At 37.2% G+C, this 20,476-nt stretch overlaps 1 protein-coding gene across 3 annotated transcripts; it reads left to right on the top strand.

Moving 5' to 3' along the window:
* The first annotated feature begins 14,258 nt into the window (after positions 1-14,258).
* Positions 14,259-15,955, top strand: LOC103967897 (protein GLUTAMINE DUMPER 3). 3 transcript variants are annotated; one of them, XM_009381226.3, is made up of 3 exons: positions 14,259-14,936; positions 15,350-15,478; positions 15,714-15,955. In XM_009381226.3, exons 1-2 carry the CDS (start codon positions 14,412-14,414, stop codon positions 15,428-15,430), a joined length of 606 nt encoding a protein of 201 aa, XP_009379501.1. In that variant the 5' UTR covers positions 14,259-14,411; the 3' UTR covers positions 15,431-15,478; positions 15,714-15,955. The 3 variants fall into 3 exon arrangements, with proteins under 3 accessions (XP_009379501.1, XP_048426650.1, XP_048426651.1); XM_048570693.1 differs by having other exon boundaries at positions 14,261-14,936; positions 15,374-15,478; positions 15,714-15,953; XM_048570694.1 differs by lacking the exon at positions 15,350-15,478 and having other exon boundaries at positions 14,263-14,936; positions 15,714-15,950.
* Positions 15,956-20,476: the final 4,521 nt, after the last annotated feature.

Here is a 20,476-nt window from a genome sequence, read left to right on the forward strand (position 1 = left end):
ACGATTTTTAACATGTCTTGTGCATTGGAAATCCCTGAGGCAACGTTGGAAGGTTTAGATTGTCTTTTGCTTGTTTTGTTTTGTTTCGTTTTGTTTAGTTTTTCTGTTTTGCTCGAGGACTAGCAAAAGCTAAGTGTGGGGGAATTTGATAGGAGCATATTTAGGCAACTTAGTTGGCTTGTTCTTGTGCATTTACGTTGTTATTTCTTAGTTCTTTAAGTCTTTTAAGTTATATTCGTATGTTTTTAGGTTCTAAGGGCTAAAGGAGCAAAGAAGTGCATTTTGGAGCACTTTTGGGCTAAGGATGGATAGCTTATGTTTGGAGCAAAAGGAATGGACGAAATTGAAGACCTAATTGAGTTAGGATTCCTAATCACAAGAGGATTCCTAATCACAAGAGGATTCCTAATCAAATGAGGAATCCTAGTCAAAGAAGGTTTCCTACTTGAAGTAGGAAAGTTAAGCCAAGGTGTCCTATTTTGGTTTAATCTTTCCTAATCCTTAAAGACTCCATGTTCAGCAATATCAAGGACTCCTACCTATTCTAGGTCATAAAACAATGTCCCTTGCAACATTAAAGCCCTTGCCGTGTGTCCCTTGGTGTTTCCCTTCCTTGCCGTGCAAGGAAGGGCCTTGTTTCCTGTTTTAAACCACTTAAACACCTTCCTTTTTCATATCAAGCTCAGCCATAACTCACATACCCTTTTATATTCCAAAGTTCTTGCCTAATTTCAGAAATAAATGACATTCCCCTTTTCACAATTGACTGCCGCAAGTCACTTCCCCTTTCCTTCAATTTCTGAATTTGTGTTTCCTATTCTTGAAGGATTTAGAGTTATTTCCTTTCCTAAACTAAGTAATAAAGCCTTAGGATTCTTTCTTCCTTATAAAAACCCCTATGCCGCACCTTTATGACCCTAATCCCCCTTCCACACAACCTGCCTTCATTCACAGAAAATCACATCCTTTGCCGCAGCCTTTCCAGCTTTCCCCCTTCATAAAACAATCAGCCACACTTCCACATGCATTCCCTCTTTAATCATTCACTCCCTAGCTGTCATTCCACATGCATTCCCTCTTTAATCATTCAACCACACTCTCTCCCACACATTCACTCCCATTTCTCTCCCATTAACCCTTTTGTGCCGTGCATAACATTCCCATTTCCAGCTTTCCCCCTTCATAAAACAATCAGCCACACTTCCACATGCATTCCCTCTTTAATCATTCACTCCCTAGCTGTCATTCCACATGCATTCCCTCTTTAATCATTCAGCCACCTATAAATAAACATCCTTGTTGCAGCCACAAAAGAGGGATTCATACACACTTCACACCATCACAACCCTTGTGTGCCATGCACTCCCATGCCACATTCCAGCTTTCTTACAACCTGGCAGCACCACTCCAACCACTCCCCATCCCTCCAAAACACTACCCTACCATCACACATCCATTCCTCCATACAAATACCACCCCAAAACCTGTCCTTAGACCTTGTGCCACAACAAAGAGGAGGAGAAGAGGGCCTAAACGTTCATACAATTCAAGTTTGAGTTGTTGGAATTTTTAGGTGTTTTCTCTCCTTGATTTCAATGGTTAAATTTACTTATCTTTGTCTTGTACGTATGAGGAACTAAACCCCCCTTGGCTAGGGGGGGATTTGAAACCATGATCATGCTTGCTATATGATTTGATTACCTCTAATTGCGTTTCATAAGTTATGAATTCAATTTACTTATCTATTTGAATTAAACTGATTTGTGTATGTTGGTTGAGAGTGCACGCTTAATTATCATGCGTAAATCTAATGCTAGGATATAAGGAAGTTTCTCTTAATCGTTACAAACTTATATTCACAAGTAGTAAAAGTTGATGACCTCAATTGCGTTAAGTAAATTCTTGGCATAAGTTTCATGCAATTCATAGTAACGAATGCTTTGTCAATGCTTATGGTTTTCAAAGAACTTAATGATTCTTGCTTGTATCTCTATTATGCAATTCATGTAGGGAACTTGTGGGGAATGCTTTGGGTTGTCGTATGCAATCATCCAATTCAATAACATTAGGAAAATCTGAGGGTTAATTAGTGCAATTCACGGTTAATCTGGGGCGTTGAGAATTCATGGGTTATTGAAAAGCAATTAGAAATCGTTTTGTGTGCAAGTATGGCATGTGTGGAGATGAACCCCTTAGCTATTCCATCATCTATTGATTCATCACAATTTGTCTTACAATCTGTCCATTTAATTTAATTTCGTCCAAACACAATCCCCCCATATTTTGTTAAGTCTTAGTCATTACAAGCTATCTTATTTTGTGTTTTTAAGTATTTGGAGTCTTGTGGACTTGTTTTGAGTTTTTGATTGAGTTAAGTGGTTTAAAGGTTAGTTTTATTTATTTGAGTCAGTTTAAAGTGTTTAGCATCCCTAGTTAATCCCCGGTTAGAACGATCCCTACTTACATCATTACTACAATTGTCACAAATAGGGTTTAATTTGTGTGTCACATTCCTAACGCATCAGTGACATACTAGAAAAATGTGAGGGTAAATCTCAGCATAAGGCATTAGAAAAGTTATATTCTGGGTACAAAACACATAAGAGGTAGTCTTGATTAATAACTGATGTGTGACATGCAAGTTGAAGAGTTAGGCTAATTAAGTGGCCTAAACCTGTTTGAAATTTTCTATTATTCATGGAAAATACCATTGTGTATCTCCCTTACAGAAGAGGTCAAGTTTATCTAAGTCTATATGTATTGATAACCTAGCTATATATGAATATAAATTTATTTACCATATGCATAAGCACTTGATATAATTAATTTGTATCTTCTCTTTCTTATTTTCTAGTAATGGGGTTAAGAGAATAATACAAGTTACATTTTCAATTGATTAACTTGCATTTCCTCATTGGTCTTTATAGCTGTATATTGTTTTCCACAATGTCAATACAATTTAATTAAGAAACAACATTGACATTTAAATTTTATCGCATCTTTAAAATTGTGGGGTCTCTCCATCTCAATTTTTCTTGGAGGAATTAAGTTGAAGCTTTGTACCGTGTGATTATGAGTATTATAAATGAGCTATACATCTTTTAGATGTAATCACTAATGAGTCTGTTCGAGTAAATTTCAAGACATCATTCCAAATTGTTGGGGTTGGAGGAGAACCCAGTATACAGGATAAATTTTGACATACTTGAAAATGTGGGTGTATGCTAATTATCTATAAGTTTCTATAAAACATATGATTTAGATTTGATAGTGACCCTGGCAAACATGTCTGCCTTGAAATTTTGTTCATATGCATGGCATTAGATTTATCTTGAATGCGTTCAGAAATAGTTTTGTACTTATCAATTTTGGTATGAAAATTAAGTGTGGCCACTATGATACTAACACTTAGCTGGTGAAATGTAAAGGATTTGGGCAAGTGTACCACAAAGTTCCATCGACCATTGCGGAGGCATATACTGAATGTCAAATATTTTGAGGTATTGTTTATATTAATTACAAATGAGTGGTAATTTTTATTAAACAGTTTATGGTAATGTTATACGTGCAAATGCCATATTATGTTGAGATGTCATGTTTGGGAGAGATATCTTAAATGGATATGCAAGTTCACTTTGGGTTGGAACATGAGTTGAAACTCGTTGGAAAAGATATTTATTTGAGGCTTAACAACCTTTTTGTTATATCCCATTTTATATGGAAGAGACCAATTTTGTTTGAGTTTATTATTGTGATATCCCCTTGTTGAAGAGGGCATTTTGTTTGGTTTGAGATATCCCACTATTTGCGGAAGAGAGTAGTCGGTTCATTGTGTATGATATCATAGCTATGAAAGTTTAAGCGGAATGGCTTATGCAATGTATTTGATATAATTATTTTAAGGTCAAAATTGGATCTTGTATATCCTCTGACAAATCCACTAAGCTAAATACTAGTGATGATTATTTGAGGGAGATGAGACGTATGCCTTTAACATGTATCAAGAGTGATGGTAACCCAACCTATGTGAATGGAGATCCCATGAAGTAGGTTCATATGGGTAAGAACAAGTCACTTGTTGATTAGGCTTGCATTATTAATTTATATCAATAACTTTATTAAGCGTCTATCCCTATGGTGTAGATAGTGCAACCGTCAGTATTGCTATTACATAGTGTTTGTTTTCTGTTGGAACTTTAACAGGGTATTTCAAAACACAATTCTTCATTGGTCACACTTCAACACTATTCAATTTGTAGTTTCGAACACAACAAGCCTAGTAGGCTTCGCGCACTGGCCCAAAACCGAAGCCAGTCTCTTGACTGGGCTTCTCGCACCCAAGACCAAATTCGAAGCCAGCTCGCAGCTGGGCTTTGCGCACACCTATGGTTAACTTCCGAGCTGGGCCCGTGTTCCCCTGCACTACAGGGCTTATCCCAAATCCCAGCCCGTGGCCTACAACCATGATTTGGGTTGCCCCACAGCAACCTGTGGTCCACTAAGCCCTTTTAGGGCCTTGCCCTACTCATGGCACCCAAGCCCACCGATATTAGGCTTTGGTTTTTCAAACCCAATGCTATTTTTGGCTTTCTATAATTTTAACTCAAATGTTATAATAATTATTGCTTCTACAATCGACCCTGCATGGTCCGATCTATTGACGATTAATCCAAAATTATTGGCTTGAAGCTCACTTTTGGCAATTAATGATTCAATAAATTATTTCGTTTCATTGAACCGTTGACTATCTTTTGTAGTCCTAACGCACTCACACTTAGGTTCCTGATACAAGCCACAAATCCACTACATTTTACTATATATTGTGTTCTGTGTTCTTACAGGTACCCCTATATATAAACTAAATGTTCATAACTAAATCAAACCTGTAGTTTTGAATTTAGTGCCTTTGAAACCCGTAGCTTTCATGCTTAAATTAAACCAATACATGTCTATAGAACCCGAATGTTCTACGATATATATATATATATGGCTTTCCATACGACTAGCCACGTTTTGTTGTACCCTCCGTTTTAGAGACATGTCGTACTTGAACAAGCTCGATTTCACTGCTCTAAAAGTCTCTGGAAGAAACTACCTGAAGTGGGTTCAAGACGTGAAGCTCCATCTTATTGCAAAGAGTCTTAAAGCTACTATCGAGGAACCTACCAACGATAAACCCGTCGACAAAGCTCAAAAAGCTACTGCTATGCTCTTCATCTGCAGGCATATCCATAATGCATTGCAAATCGAGTACTTCGTAAAGGAGGATCCACGTACCCTCTGGTTCGCTCTGGCCGATTGCTTCGATCACCAGAAAGACATTTACTTGCTTGAAGCAAGACACAACTGGCATCATTTATGTTTCAAAGACTTTATGTCTGTGAATGAATACCACTTTGAAGTTTGTAGAATCCGATCACTGCTTAAGTTCTGTAACGAGGACTTAACTGAACATGATCTCCTAGAGAATACCTATTTGACCTTCAGTGCCACCAATATTGTCCCGCAGCAACAATATAGGGCACAGAAGTTCACCAAATTTTTTGACTTCATATCTATTTTACTTCTCGCTGAAAAACAAAACCAGCTTTTGATGAAGAATCATCAAGCTCGACCCAATGGCTCGAACACTTCGCCTAAAGTGCATGTGACCAATTCTAGTAGCCACAACCGATGGAAATCCCGTCATGGCTATGGAAATGGGCGGCAAGCCCCACCATGGGCCCAAGGTTAATAAAACAGAGGCCTACCCAAGGGAAGAAATTTGACCCAGAAGTGCCAACCCCTTGCCCATAAGGCCACAAACTTTAAGAACAAGGGAAAAGCTATCGTTCATTCAGCTTCCGCTGAATTGGACATATGCTATCGTTATGGATCAAAGGATCATTGGTCACGTGTATGCCAAGCTAGCCCTGAGGCTATTGCCAAGTATTATTCCTGTCATGAGACTAACTTTGTGCTTGTAGAACTTCCCGAATATACTACTACAACTCTGGAGGTTTCAAATTTTCAGGAGGGATTAGCTCCCATGGAAGAATAAAATTTTATGTTTCCAATCGAAACCCAACCCCCTAAATTGTAGGACTATGGTTTAATTTTCAAACAATTTTTCTATGTCTTTGGAATTATTTGTTTGCTTTTGGTTTGTTTTAAAATATGGATAATTATTTTTTGGATATTATTTCTCAAATTGATTAATTGAATGAATGGAATTATATTTATGCATGTGACCAATTCAATTAATTTATTTCTAGGTATGACTAGTGGATAAATTAGTTATCTGGCTGATAATGCCACCACACACACCATATTGCGTGAGAAACACTATTTTACTAACTTCGTACCTAAAAATGCACCTCTAACAACCCTCTCAGGCCCATCTAACCTAATAGAAGGATACATAAATGCTTGCATTATGTTGTCCAATGGTACTGAATTAATCATTAAAGAGGCATTCTATTCTCCACGTTCCGGAAGAACATTGCTGAGTTTTAGAGATATTCGAGATAATCAATATCATGTTGAAACAACTGAAGAGAATGGTTTTGAATTTCTTTGTATCACTTTTTACAAATATAACCAGAAGCGTATTCACGAGAAGCTGGAACGTCTCCCGAGTGGGTTGTATACAACAACCATTCAATCCATAGAAACTTATCATGTGGCCGGCCCTATGGCTGAGTTCCAGAGCACCCTCCTACTTTGGCATGATCGAATGGGACACCCCGGACGGGATATAATGCACCGTATCTTCAAAGCATCACATGAGCATTACTTGAAATCTTATCTCGGCCATCCACTTTGCAAAGCATGCTCCTTGGGGAAGTTGAACATTCAACCCTCACTTACAAAGATTATTCACAACCCCTCTAAGTTTCTTCAGAGGATTCAAGGGGATATTTGTGGAGCTATCCGACTAACATGTGAACCATTTAGATATTTCATGGTGTTGCTTAATGCATCGACGCGATGGTCACATGTCTGCTTATTATCCACACGCAATGTTGCATTTGTGAAACTCCTAGCTCAAAATTATTAAGCTTAGGGCTTACCACCCTGATTATCCGATTAAGTCAATTCGACTGGATAATGTTGGAAAGTTTATCTCACAGACCTTTGACGATTATTGCATGTCTGTTGGGATTGAATTTGAACATCTTGTACCCTATGTTCACATCCAAAATGGTCTAGCAGAAGCTTTCATAAATCGCCTTCAAACGATAGCTCAGACTTTGGTTATGCGAACCAATTTCTCAGTATGTACCTGGGGCCATGTAATATTGCACACAGCTATGTTGGTCTGCTTGAGGCCCATTACTACCTAACCTCATTCACCGTTATAGTTTGTTACTAGATACGAGCTTGACATCTCGCATTTACTTTTGGTTGGGTGCACAATCTATCTACCAATAATACCAAAATGGGTCCTCAAAGAAAAATGGGAATCTATTTCGGTTATGATTTGCCATCAATTATTCGCTACTTAGAGCCCTTGACATGAGATCTCTTTACCGCATGTTTTGCAGATTGTCACTTTAATGAGACAATCATCCCATCGTTGGGAGGAGATAAGATCACTAACGTTCCTGTAGAATGCTGCGAATTGTCGTGGATTACTCCCACTGTGTCTCATTTAGATCTCCGCACCTCTTAGTTTGAAACTAAAGTGCGATGTATTCTAAATCTTCAGAGCATCACTCAAAGCATGCCAGATGTTTTTATTGACCTAGCAAAGGTGACGAGATCACATATACCTGCTGCAAACGCACCTGCAAGGATGGACATATTTAACGTACACTGTAAGACCGCCTTGGAAGGCCAGACCATCCCCAAAGGCAGGGCGGCCACACCTCCCACGCTACTTGGTACACTGGTGGCAAGCCAATCACCTGCTTTCACCTTGAAGCATGGTAGGCCCCCTGGTTCAAAGGATTCGCAACCCTAGAAGAGGAAACAACATAAACTAATGACCCTAGTCTGAATCCGACCATTGCTTACTCATGTGTTCCAACGCATAAGGTTATTCTAGATTATGGTGATGTCTTAGATGAGACATACGGGTCTCCTGAGAAACATGAAATTTCGGTCCATTACGCAGTATTGGATGAGGTTTGGAATCAAAATAAGATGATTGTCGATGATGCATTCGGATATACCATTGCTTCTGAATCACGCTTAACGATGACATTGAACCACATTTCGTTGATGAAGTCGATGTAGAACTGATTGGTCAAATTGGAAACAAGCAATCCAGGTCAAACTCGAAGGTGTTTGGGCTTGTAGCTCCTACTCCACCACATGTGAAGCCTATGGGCTATAAGTGGGTTTTCATGAGGAAGTGTAACTAGAATAATGAAATAGTGCGATACAATGCACATCTTGTAACGCAAGTCTTCTCTTAACCCCTTGGGATTGATTATGAGGGGACGTATTCCCCTGTAATGGACGTCGTAATGTTTCGCTACCTTATCAGTTTAGTAGTTTATGAAAAACTGAATATGCAGCTTATGGACGTGGTAACTGCGTATCTCTATATGGATCTAGATACATAAATGTACATGAAAGTTCCAGAAGGACTTCCATTAACTGGTTCAAATTGTTCTAGACCATGGATCACCTTCTCGATTAGATTGAGGAGGTCACTCTATAGATTGAAACAATCTGGGTGGATGTGGTATAATCGTTTGAGTGAATATTTGACAAGTCAAGGTTATGTCAACAATGAACTATGTCCATGCGTGTTCGTAAAGAAGTCACATTCAGGATTTGCAATCTTTGTAGTTTTTGTCGACGACATGAACCTCATCGGAACTCCTGCAGAGGTTGAGGAAATTGCCGCTCACTTGAAATCGAAATTTGAGATGAAAGATCTTGGGAAAACTTGATATTGTCTCGGCCTGGAGATCGAGCATTGTTCAAATTGTTCAGATTGAATCATAGTACATCGATCGAACTACACCCAAAAGGTGTTATGACATTTTAATAAGGATAAAGCGAAGCCTTCGAGTACTCCTATGGTCATTCGGACTCTAGATGCTAAATGAGATCCCTTCCGTCCAAAGGAGGATGAGGAAGAGATTTTGGAGCCTAAAGTTCCATACCTAAGTGCAATTGGTGCTTTATTGTACTAGGCTCAATGCATTAGACCCGACATCTCCTTCGTTGTTCATCTTTTGGCTAGACACAACAATGTGCCTACATGCAAACACTAGAATGGTGCTAAAGATATCTTTCGCTACCTTAGATTTGGGCTTGTTCTACACCCACGAATCCTCAAGAGGAGCTGCCGCCCTCCTTGGTCCTCGAGTTGATTCTCGCCTTGTTGGTTACGTAAATGTTGGTTATCTGTCTGACCGATATAAGGTATGTTCTCAAACAGGCTATGTCTTTACCATTGGAGACACCGTTACATCTTGGAGGTCTACCAAGCAAACGCTAATTGCGACTTTTTCAAACCATGCTGAGATTCTTGCCCTGCATGAAGCATCACATGAGTGCTTTTGGTTGAGTGCAATCATGAAACATATTCGAAGCATTAGTGGTCTGACTTCTGTCGTTGACCTTCCTACAACGATCTTTGAAGACAATGCAGCATGTATCGAGCAGTTAAAGAATGGATACATAAAGGGAGACAACACCAGCTCATAGCACCGAAGTTCTTTCATTCTCACCAGCAACAATATCATTAGAACTTTGAAATCAAACAAATCCATTCCCCAGACAACTTGGCCGATCTCTTCACCTAGTCATTGGTCATCTACTTTTCAGAAGCTCATCCAAGGAATCGATATGCGTAAATTATTGGAGTTGAATTGCTTGTAGTTCTCTTATTTGGAAGTTATGTCTAACTTAGTGGGAGTATCTAGAAGCATACTCACTTGATCTTAATGTACTCTTTAACCTACGATTAGGAGCATTTTTCCACTGGGTTTTTTGCGACCAAACAAGGTTTTAACGAGGCACTCATCCTGGGATGATCATACTCCGTTGAGTTCACTACTTTCATCTTGTTCGACATTTGTTTTTAAACATTATGCACACTTCTCACTTTTCTCCTTAGTTTATGGGTTTTCTCCCACCTTAAGTTGTACATAGCGAAGTTTTGTGAGTTTTACTATCAGTACATACTTTCTTTTAAATTTGAGACTCAAATTCACCTGCTGTGCCGACCACTTCATCACTATTCTACCTTATCTGCTGAAGATTTGATGCAATGTTTTGTTCGAGTATTCACAAACTGAAGGGGGAGTGTTGCAATTCTATTGGATTAGGAATGTGATTGTGTAAATCCTAGTGTATTTTGGAGTATCTTTGTATATTCCCTTTAGTAGTTAAATTCCTATTAGAGTTGTAATCCTATTAGGGTAGGGATTTAACCTTCCCTGCTACTATAAATAAAGGCACAATGGGGTGATTCAACACACATCTCAGAATTACATCTCTCTCTTCTCTCTCTGTTGCCGCCGGCCTCTCTCCCTCTCTATCCTAAATACAGTTCAATCAAATAAGTCTACAACAAAAACTATATTTTAGTTCTACGAGTAAATCATATTTTGTGCGAAAAAAATATATAAATGAGATAATTGAAAAATATTTTGAATGAAAAACCAAGATTATCTCCTAAAAAACGGTCAACTAAAACACTTTGAAAGTAATATATAAAATTTTAATTTTGAAATTACAATAATGTGGCCTAATGTGCCTAAACACCTATATGTTTGAAAAAAAAAACTTTAAATTTTGGGGGTTTAAATCTGATTAAGTCAATAGAGAAACAGCTTCTGACAAGATTTTTATTGAGCAAATTTTCGAATGCGATAGGGTTTGAACTTTAAAAAGCGGGCAGCAAACCTACGTTCCAACTCAAAGGGGGAAGCATGCTATTAACAGACAACATAAGAACTAATGAAATAAAGGAACATCAGTTTAACCTATATATTACAAGAAAGATAGAGAGAGATACGTAGGTTTAGTATACTCTAATGTTATAACATCATTAAATAAAAGTTGGTATGGTCCAACCCCAACATATATACTAATGATATCATCAATTCTTCCGGAGTGGGATTTGGTTCGGATTTGTTCGTCCCAATTATTTTATATTAACCCTGGCCCCTTTATTAACATAAACAAGCAATAAGATAAGATTTAATCCTAATGGAAGAGAAGAGACTAAGAAATGCAATAATAATATCGAAAGACTGAATAAAGTGGGATGTATCGCTTTGGGAGGGATATCCAATTGTCCTTGACGTGTACGTTGGGGTGGTGGAGGGTGACGAAGGAAGGGCAAGAGGTGCGACCCCTCCAAACATTGCCGATTGGGAGTAATTTTCTATTCCATACTGTCAGATGTTGTTATTATTTTTATTGAAATGTTGTAAATACATGGATGTATTTTTTTTATTTATTAATTAATATGATTTATGTTTGTAACATATCAATTTTGTTCTCCATTCATAATGAATGGTGCGTAAGAATTTGTTTTCATTAATCTATGAGTTAGATATGTCAAATAATATTGTCTACTCATATTATAACACATCAAATAATAAAACGATACGATAGTTCTACAAAACAATTTCTTGTTAAGTGAGACCCCGTTAAGAATGTCCCCAATTACGAGTATTCATCCACTGTTGTATGCTAAAATTTCTTAGATTAGACAAAGGATAAAGGTAGTGTTTATGTGGTGTATATAGGTTGCTGTTGCACGCCATTGGCTTCTTCTAGCACTAATCCAATGCCTAGTTGCAAACAAAAAGACTTGCCACTAGCAGGGAAAACATAATATAGTGGGAAAATAATGTAGTACTACTACTGATCATTTTCTTGTTGGGTCCCAGACTCCACCCTCTCCTTTGTCTATTAATTAGTTTAGTTGTTTATACTTGTCCACCAAACCAGTTGAGTCACACTGATGATATTCACCATATATGTATATGTATATTATGTGCATGAGCAATTAAGTAGGATATAACTCAAAAGGCATGCAACTCAAAGTTTGGATAAAAAAAACTCAGCAAACATCTTACATATATATGCTACATATTTATCGAGAAGGAAATCAAGTTTTTTACGGTATCTTGGTTTCTTATGATATAATGGAAGAATTATTTATGGCGACTTCATCATATATGATTTATCTGCACACATATTTATCGAGAAGGAAATGATTAGGTTGCATATACTTTACCTTCATTTGCGGCATAAAACTATGCTTATCAATGGTGGTCTATAGTTCCGGCATTTGTAGGCTCTGCCCATGCTCGTGCTATTTCGTTTTTCCCATATTATTGTTGCCGTTGATTTTTATCTTTTTTGCAGGTTTTGACTTCATCCCCCACTTGTATCTTTTAGAGGAGAGTATGTGTCTTGCATGCCACCATTACTAAACAGCTAATCTCACTGAATCTTTCTCCATTTCATTAAAAAAAAATGCTAAATTACATACTTGTGTCATCTTTTTATATATGCATCTTTTTATATATAAACATTATTGAAGTGAACCCAAAAGAATATACAAATGACACGGAAATAAGAAAAAGAATTGTCATTTTCTAAATCTTTAACTTAAAAGTATAGGGGCTGCGGAAACTGAACAAAGCCAGAAAAAAAATAAAAAAAAATAGGACAGAAAAAAGAAGTGGGGCAAGTGCCAATTGCGTGTGAGCAAACACTGGAATCAACTTAAAGCAGTAACACTACATGCATCGGCCAAAAACCGTTTCCCTGTTTATCACAATTATTAGCCATTAGAAAAGCAGCAGTTTCCTGTTCTTTTTCAGAACTACTGCTTTTGTGCATGCCCCCATTGCTAAAGCTCTTCCTTTTCTTGCTAGTAATACTCCAACCCTCTATGTATTTATCGACGGTCTATGATGTCTTGCTGTGGTCCTACCATGCACTTATTAAAATATCAACTACCATGATTTCTGAAGAACTCAATTCTAGAAAAATATTGGTTGGTTAGGCTGTACATCGAAATGATTTTATTTATCGCAATTTATGTCCCAATTGTGTGATTATGTATTGTTTAGAGTATCGAGATTGTGTTTGTATCCAAAAGAATTATATTGATGTTTGGAGTTATGGGTTGGATATTTAGAATGGAGGACATATTTTGAAAGAATTTTGAACAATATTTTAAGAACATTACGAAGATAGTTTGAACTCATGACGCAATAAGTTGAAAAGGAATACTTATTACCAACAAAATCTGCCGCTTACTTAGTATGCAAATATATTTTTCGTTTAACTATCCCTTTATGGATTTCTTTATATGGCTTAGTTTAACTATAAAATTAACAAACTAATAGAGGATATATATATATATATATATATATGTACGTACGTATGTATGTATGAAGACAAGTTGAGGAAGTTAGATATTGGATGAATTATGTTGTACTTAATCTGTAGGGTCCTCCTTATTCCCAGCTGATTACAACTGAAAAAAACATTCCTAAAACATATGATCGCATGCATCATCTTGTCAACAAAGTTGAATGATCAGTTATGACAAAGCCAATGATGGAATGAAAGCGTTTTCTTATATGATATTATCCTAGCTATTCTATACCAATATAATGTTCCATCTACTGTATTCTTCAATGCGCTACACACTCACAACAATATACACCCTCCCTTCCCATCAACCAAGTTACAAAACGCCTGCAAACTTTACTGTACAAATGTAACTCCTGATCCTTTTGTCCATTTCTCAGGCGAAAGATACAAGGGCTAACACCGAAAAAGACTAATGTCAGTCGTATATGTGAATTCTTGATACTGTTCACTTGTATTAATAATTGATAGTCATCCAGGCTCATACCACAATTGCGATTGGCAAAACTACTCTATACATAAAGTTTATTGGTTATGATTAATCAGCGTGACGTACCATAATTGTACAGTAGGATAACATGTATGTTAATTTGTTCCATATCCGTTAACACACAGCACACAGATATCAAAATAGACAACTTTTCATTTGTTTTATTTTCGTTTTCTTTGTTGCCAAACGTTCCATGATTACATTCTCTACTGAAAACTTATCTGAATACCAAATCTAACCCTGAGTGCGTTTTTAGTGTGCTCATGGATGGGTGAAGTATCCCAACAAGGAACAAAGAGGGACCCAGTTTTGCCCCACCCTTTCCTCATGCAAAATGACGACATTAATCTCGAAACAAAAACAAAATAAAAATGCTTAACTCCCACAGATTAGACCACCCTAGCTCTGTCTATATATAACACCCAACCCCATCTCTACTTCTCAACCCACAACACCCTCAAATATCTCTTATCGGTTCTATCTTTTGCTTGATTTGCTTCTTTTGCAAACATTTTGTTAGCTGAAAAAATAAAGTCATCAAAAGTTCAAAACACGCACATTTGATTCAATTAAAATGGCAGGGAGAGAGCCTTTTAACGTGACAGCCAGAGCACCGGAGATGACGACGGCACAGAGGTCGCCGTGGCATTCCCCGGTGCCCTACTTGTTCGGTGGGCTGGCAGCCATGTTGGGTTTAATTGCGTTTGCGCTTCTGATCTTAGCATGCTCCTACTGGAGGCTCTCCGGCAACCTCGAAAACCACGAAAACGGATCAGAACGGGACCTGGAAGCCGGAGAAGGCGACGAGTCCTCCCAGAAAATCGTGCCGGTATTCGAAGAGAAAATCTTGGTGATCATGGCCGGAGACGCTAAGCCAACTTTCTTGGCCACACCCATGTCGAGTAGGTCTTCATCTTTTGGCGACAATACTAACAACACTTGTAGCTGTAGCCAAAAGACTGAAAAGTGGGTGGACGTGAGTGAGACGACTGCTGACAACAAGCAAGGAAATAGTGATGGAAGTGATCAGCATCAGGTACAAGTTACTGATGAAAACGGGGAGAGTGCCCAGGAGGCCTCAGATCACTCGGATCAGAGAGTAAGTAATTAAGTAATTAACTTAATTACTTGTGACTTTGGTAATTCATTAAATTTCTGGATGGGGTTGATTTGGTTGAGACTGAAGTTGTGGGTTTTTTTTTTTGTCTTTCCTTTTTCACGGTAGATGTAAATTAAATTGAGATGAAAATGGAAGAATTCCCTTTTCTCCTTACAGTTTTGCCTTCTGCTATTTATGCCCTTAATTTGTTAGCCTCCACTCCAAATTTAATATTTTATTTCTTAATTAAATAACTCACACATAAAACTAATGCAACACCACAAATTAAAGAGTGGGAATGACATTACTTTTTCATTGTATTTTTTGTTTGAAATTGTTACTATAAGGTTTCGGTGTGGGTTAATTATATATTAGTTGTACATACATTTTGAGGGTGGTTTTGACAAACCCAGAAACCATTTATATATGAGAAAAAGAAGAAGATGGAGATGGATGCGTCTGGAACTTTGTATTGGGTGCAGAGAAGAAGGTGAATCAAGGGGTACGTGGTGGGCTGAAACGGTGGAGAAAGGCACGTGTAGGTAGGTCTCTTTAAGGAGAGATTTTATCTTGGAAACGCAGAGTAGCAAGCTATACGTTATTATATAAGTGCAGAAAGTTTTTCTTTTCACGTGTCGCTCTACATGTCCGAATAGTTTTAGGATTTAGGATAATTTATTCTCTTTAAGTATTATTAATATATACACATTACAGTGTTGGTGAGTGGAATTCAGTGCAATGCGCATTAGTTCAGCTTCTTTGTGTTTGTGTTTGAAGGTACCACTACCAAAATATTGAATAGTAGGGACGAAAAATCAGAGGTGGAACAAGTTTTGCTTTTCAATGTGACCAAAATATGGAGCGGCACGTCCAATCGCTATTATTTAGAGAATAAAAGTAATGGTGAAATTAAATGCCATTAATCCTTCAAAGTTATAAGTGTACTATTATATAGTTGCACATTTTAGTATTTGGCAAATATGCAACATTTGGGTGGTGACACTGAAGTTGTGTGGTGGATATTGTTTATATGAATATCGAAAATGATATTGGCAATCAACCATGATTGGAAATACTGAACATATATGCATTTACGCGTCAAATAGTAGTCCGCTAAACTTTTCTTTAAATAAAGACTGTAAAGTAAAACTCAACTTTCAAAATGACCCACAAAAAGGAAGTTGTTGTGAGTGAAAGTTGTCCACCTTCTTCTCCCCAACTTTTTAGGCTATGCTTTCAAGTCACCTGAGTGAAATGTTGTTGTGGCCAATTTATCTAACAAAAGTTGGAGGGGTAAGGGAGAGAGAGTGGAGAAATATGTGATATTCTGAGGTGTGTTATGTTGTCACACAATACTTTTATATATAGTAATAAGGAGGAGAAGAATCCTTGTCCTTCAAGGAAATACAATCCTAGTAAGGAAAGAAGAACTAGTAATCAAATCTATTTAGGATTTAGGAAATCCCTTTACTATAATATCTATGACATTCCCCTTTAAGTGTGTAAATACTTAAATAGATTCGTCATCAGGTAGAGTCGAGGAAGTCGACTCATCGGAATTGATTCTAGGAACACCTAGTCTCAGACAAAGGAACTTGCATATGGAACTAATTCTCACAAAAACCCAATGGCTATGGAAAAACCTGAGGTGGGACAAAAACCCATAATCTAAGAAAAAGTGCGTAAGAAAGTGCAAAATCAAATGGAATGTCTATGAGACATATATCAAGGATATGACCAACCCAGGATGGGTGCCTCGTCAAAACCTCGTCAGGTAGCAAACACCCAAAGGGCAAAGTGCTTCTAATCGTAGAAAAAAGAGTACATTAAGATCAAGAGATTATATTTCGGGATACTCCCTCTGAGTTTGGCATAATTCCAAAGAGAACTAACAATGTTACAACTCAGAAAGTTTACACATACCTATTCATCAACAAGCTTCTGAAACGTCATCCTCTGCAGTGATTTGGAGAAGAGGTCCACTAGGTTGTCCTGGGAACGGATTTTCTTGACTTCAATCTTCTGATACTCTTGTTGTCAATGTGCTTGGTGTTGTCTCCTTTGACATAGCCCTTCTTAAGTTGTTCGATACATGTTGCGTTATCTTCATTAAAGATATTACTTGTCTACCAAGTAAGAAAACCTAATTAAGGTCAAATTAGAATATCTTGGGGATTAAGTGATACAATCATGATTTTAGGAAGATTGGGTATTTTATCCTAGATTTCCTCCTAGATAGTCTCCTAATTTGATGAAGATTTCTTTCCCTACAAGAACTCTCAAGATCCCTCTACACTAGCCTAGGTATTTATTAGGGGGACATGTTAGGATTTTTACCACTTGCGCCAAAATGGTTAAAAACAAGTTATGAAAGCACTAGGCTTCCGCCGTCACCTTAACAATCCTATGTAAGTTTACTAATTACTTATAAATTACACATGCATCTTGGAAGGTTAAGTTTTCCTAGTGCATATTCTACTTATGGCAGTCAAGTTAGAACATATATCAAATATGCAATCCGTCTGTCGCATTCATATCAATTATAAACATGCATGACTCATTATGCTTTCTAAAAACCCTTTGAAAAACCATGCAACCCCTAAGACGTGGCATTCGCCCTAGGTGGAATTACAATTATTAACCACGCGAAGCATTCCTCAATTTCAGGTTGACATTCCAACGGAAACTGCATCTAATTACTCTTTTAAATATTGGTAGCTAAGCATTAAGCCAATTGACGGTTTAAGCATAATGATTAATAATTCAAAGTATGTATGTATAATATCACAAGCAATTAAATAAAGACTACATATTCATGCTAAGGCTTGTGGCTCGCCCTAGTAAAAGGAAATTAGTTACACATACTCATAATAAAAGTCAAAAGGATTTTTATTGAATGGAAAAAAGAGTGAAAACACCTTGAATGTAAAAGTCTGAAAAGTTCCAAAAAACCCAAACTCTTCTCTCCAAAATTGCATAGATAAAAAGAATAGGGTTGGCCACTATGGCTTATTTATGTTACTCAATTATAAATCTTTCCTACAAAAGGTCTTAGAATAAAACTAAGAAAATGAAGTAAATTTAAATAAACTAGGAAACGTAATCGTAAAGTGATAAGGAAATCCGCCCATAATTTGATCATCCACTTTTTGGACCCAAATATCTTCCAAAGCCGGCCCAAAATTGCTGCATTTAAAGTTTGAAATATTCTAAACACTTCTCCATAAGGGCCCAAACCCAAAAGAGGCCATCTTGAACTCCAAAAATCGCAATTAAGTCCAAAAACGTTACTTTTCCAGCACCGTGCGCTGCTCCTTTATTTAATCACCAAAAAATAACCACTTGGTAGAAAATTTTAAAACTATGACACGATCAAGCTAAAGGACTCACAGAAATTTCATCCATTTGATCAATTTTTGCTCTGGAGGAATTCAAATATCCTGTATTGAAATTATAAAGAAAAGTATCAAAATTCACACAAAATAACCAATACATTATAACTAAGATTAAATTGAAATCATCAGGACATCACGTCTACTTCTCTCTAAGTCTGATATTCTCTACAACATACATATTCTCTCTGTGCCTAGCAAAGACCATCACGCCACCGTCTATGTGTAGACATGTCCATGGAGAACTCATCTCTCAACGTCTTGCCATAGGCTATTCGACAATGATGGTTCACACCATTCTTCTTTTAAACTACACACATAGTTTGATTTTCCTTCCTAGGGATATGTAAGCAGTCATTCCCCCATTCAAATCATTTTACTGACATGTGAATCTATTTTGGGTAAAAAGTGATCAAACAAAGGAATTTTGGAGTAATTTCAATTGAGTGCATGTGCGAGTCTTTCAAGATAATTGTGTCCAAATTCAAGAATTTAATTCCAAGTGGTTTCACCGTGTCAAAGAAAAGAAGGCCTAGCGCAACTTTCCAAAATTGACATTTATGGATGTTTTGGGTATTTTGAAGGTCAAAATGACCTATTTCGAGGAAGGTTCCTTCTAAGGATATGTTAAGAATGTCATGAGATTTAAGAATAAACCTTTTGGGACCAAATTGGAGTTGATTTGATGAAAAAAAAATATTTATCCAAGAGCGACAACAAAAACAAGGAGGGTTTCTAATATCTTATTACTACAAAAAATTTAAATTGCTTTATCATGAAACAAAGAGCCTGACCTGACTATTCGTTATTATTTTGCAAAGAGGATATGTGTTGATTGAACATCCTTTCATCCTTTCAGATCATGTGACATTGTACTAACTTAGTCCAACACTATTTTGGTGGGGCCAATAATTCCGACAATGACACAACCTTTTTGACGAATATGGCATGATCTCAACACGAGAAGATGTACAATGGGGGTAAGTCACCCCCAGAAAAGGCGTAAAAGTGCAATTCCAAAACTAGTGTCAAGTTCCGTCAGAGTTCGAAACCCAAAATGAAATATAATGGTTCTACAACACATCGTAGCGATCATGCTATAGCACAAAGAACTACAAAAAATGAAGAGTCTTGTTTCTTTACCGCTATTATTATTTAACCACCACCGCTTAGGGTTTTTGGTTTGAGCTATTATTAATTTAATTATTAGCATATTTTTGTTCACAACTCAATTCGTGATTCCAAGAGATGGTAACCCAAGGAATTAGGGAGAAGCACATCTAAGATAGGAAGGAAAGGTAAGTTTAGTTTCATGGTGACCAACACCTCATCGTAAGTTTGACTCATATATCTCTTGTCTAGCTTAGTTCGAGTCCATCAAAACTCTGACCGAGGGCAAGTGCTTGCGCAAAGCTCTAGAGGTAATGTAATCATGCCAAAAATCCATTATACACACTTGAACGATTTTTTGACGACGAACTGGCTTCCAGATGAATTTCGACACAAGGTCATTTGAAGACAAAAGCTAAGACACCCAAGATCACTGTGTAAAAATCTTAAAGTTTTCTACTAAGAAAATCTTTCTAGTTTTACATATGAAGACAATTAAAGCTGCATTCTTGCTAGAACTACACTGTTGTGAGCAAACGAAGATTTCAAGGCCTTGTCGATTTTTTTCCCCCAGTGAATGCCATATATGCACGAAAAGATAAGAAGTGAAAATAAATTGTTAATATTTTTCCATAATTTTTGAGAAGATAGAACGGTGTCAAATCTGGCATGCAAGGCAGCTGAACAGCAAGTCAGCAAAAGTAGTGCATCGCGGCAAAACCTCCAACTTCCCAGATTAAATTGTATCTACTCGAAGCAAACTGGGTTTCTTGACATACATTATCGTAAATATAAGGAAGTTAGCTTTCTGTAGAATTTTGCAGAACTCAACTCCGAGTTATGTGGAAGACATTGTTACCATTTACCATTCATAGAGCAGGCTGGAATTTTCTGTGGGATTCTTTATGTTCATCCTCCGAACTCATATCAAATGACATATAAGCTCAAGATGCACAAATCATGATCAAGTTAGTAGTTAGTTCAAGATGCACAAAGTCATGATCAAGTTATGAGTTAACCTAAGGGTTCCAACCAATT

The sequence above is a fragment of a genome, unplaced genomic scaffold, assembly GCF_019419815.1.
Source record: "Pyrus x bretschneideri cultivar Hongxiangsu unplaced genomic scaffold, Pyrus_bretschneideri_v1 Contig54, whole genome shotgun sequence".
In the NCBI taxonomy this organism is placed as follows: Eukaryota; Viridiplantae; Streptophyta; class Magnoliopsida; order Rosales; family Rosaceae; genus Pyrus; species Pyrus x bretschneideri.

What these genes read in the sequence shown, in the direction of transcription:
- LOC103967897 (XM_009381226.3), top strand. Translation starts at nt 14,412, where the DNA reads ATGGCAGGGAGAGAGCCTTTTAACGTGACAGCCAGAGCACCGGAGATG. An exon ending in CAGATCACTCGGATCAGAGA is followed by an intron (nt 14,937 to 15,349) that starts GTAAGTAATTAA and finishes TGACAAACCCAG; the next exon opens with AAACCATTTATATATGAGAA.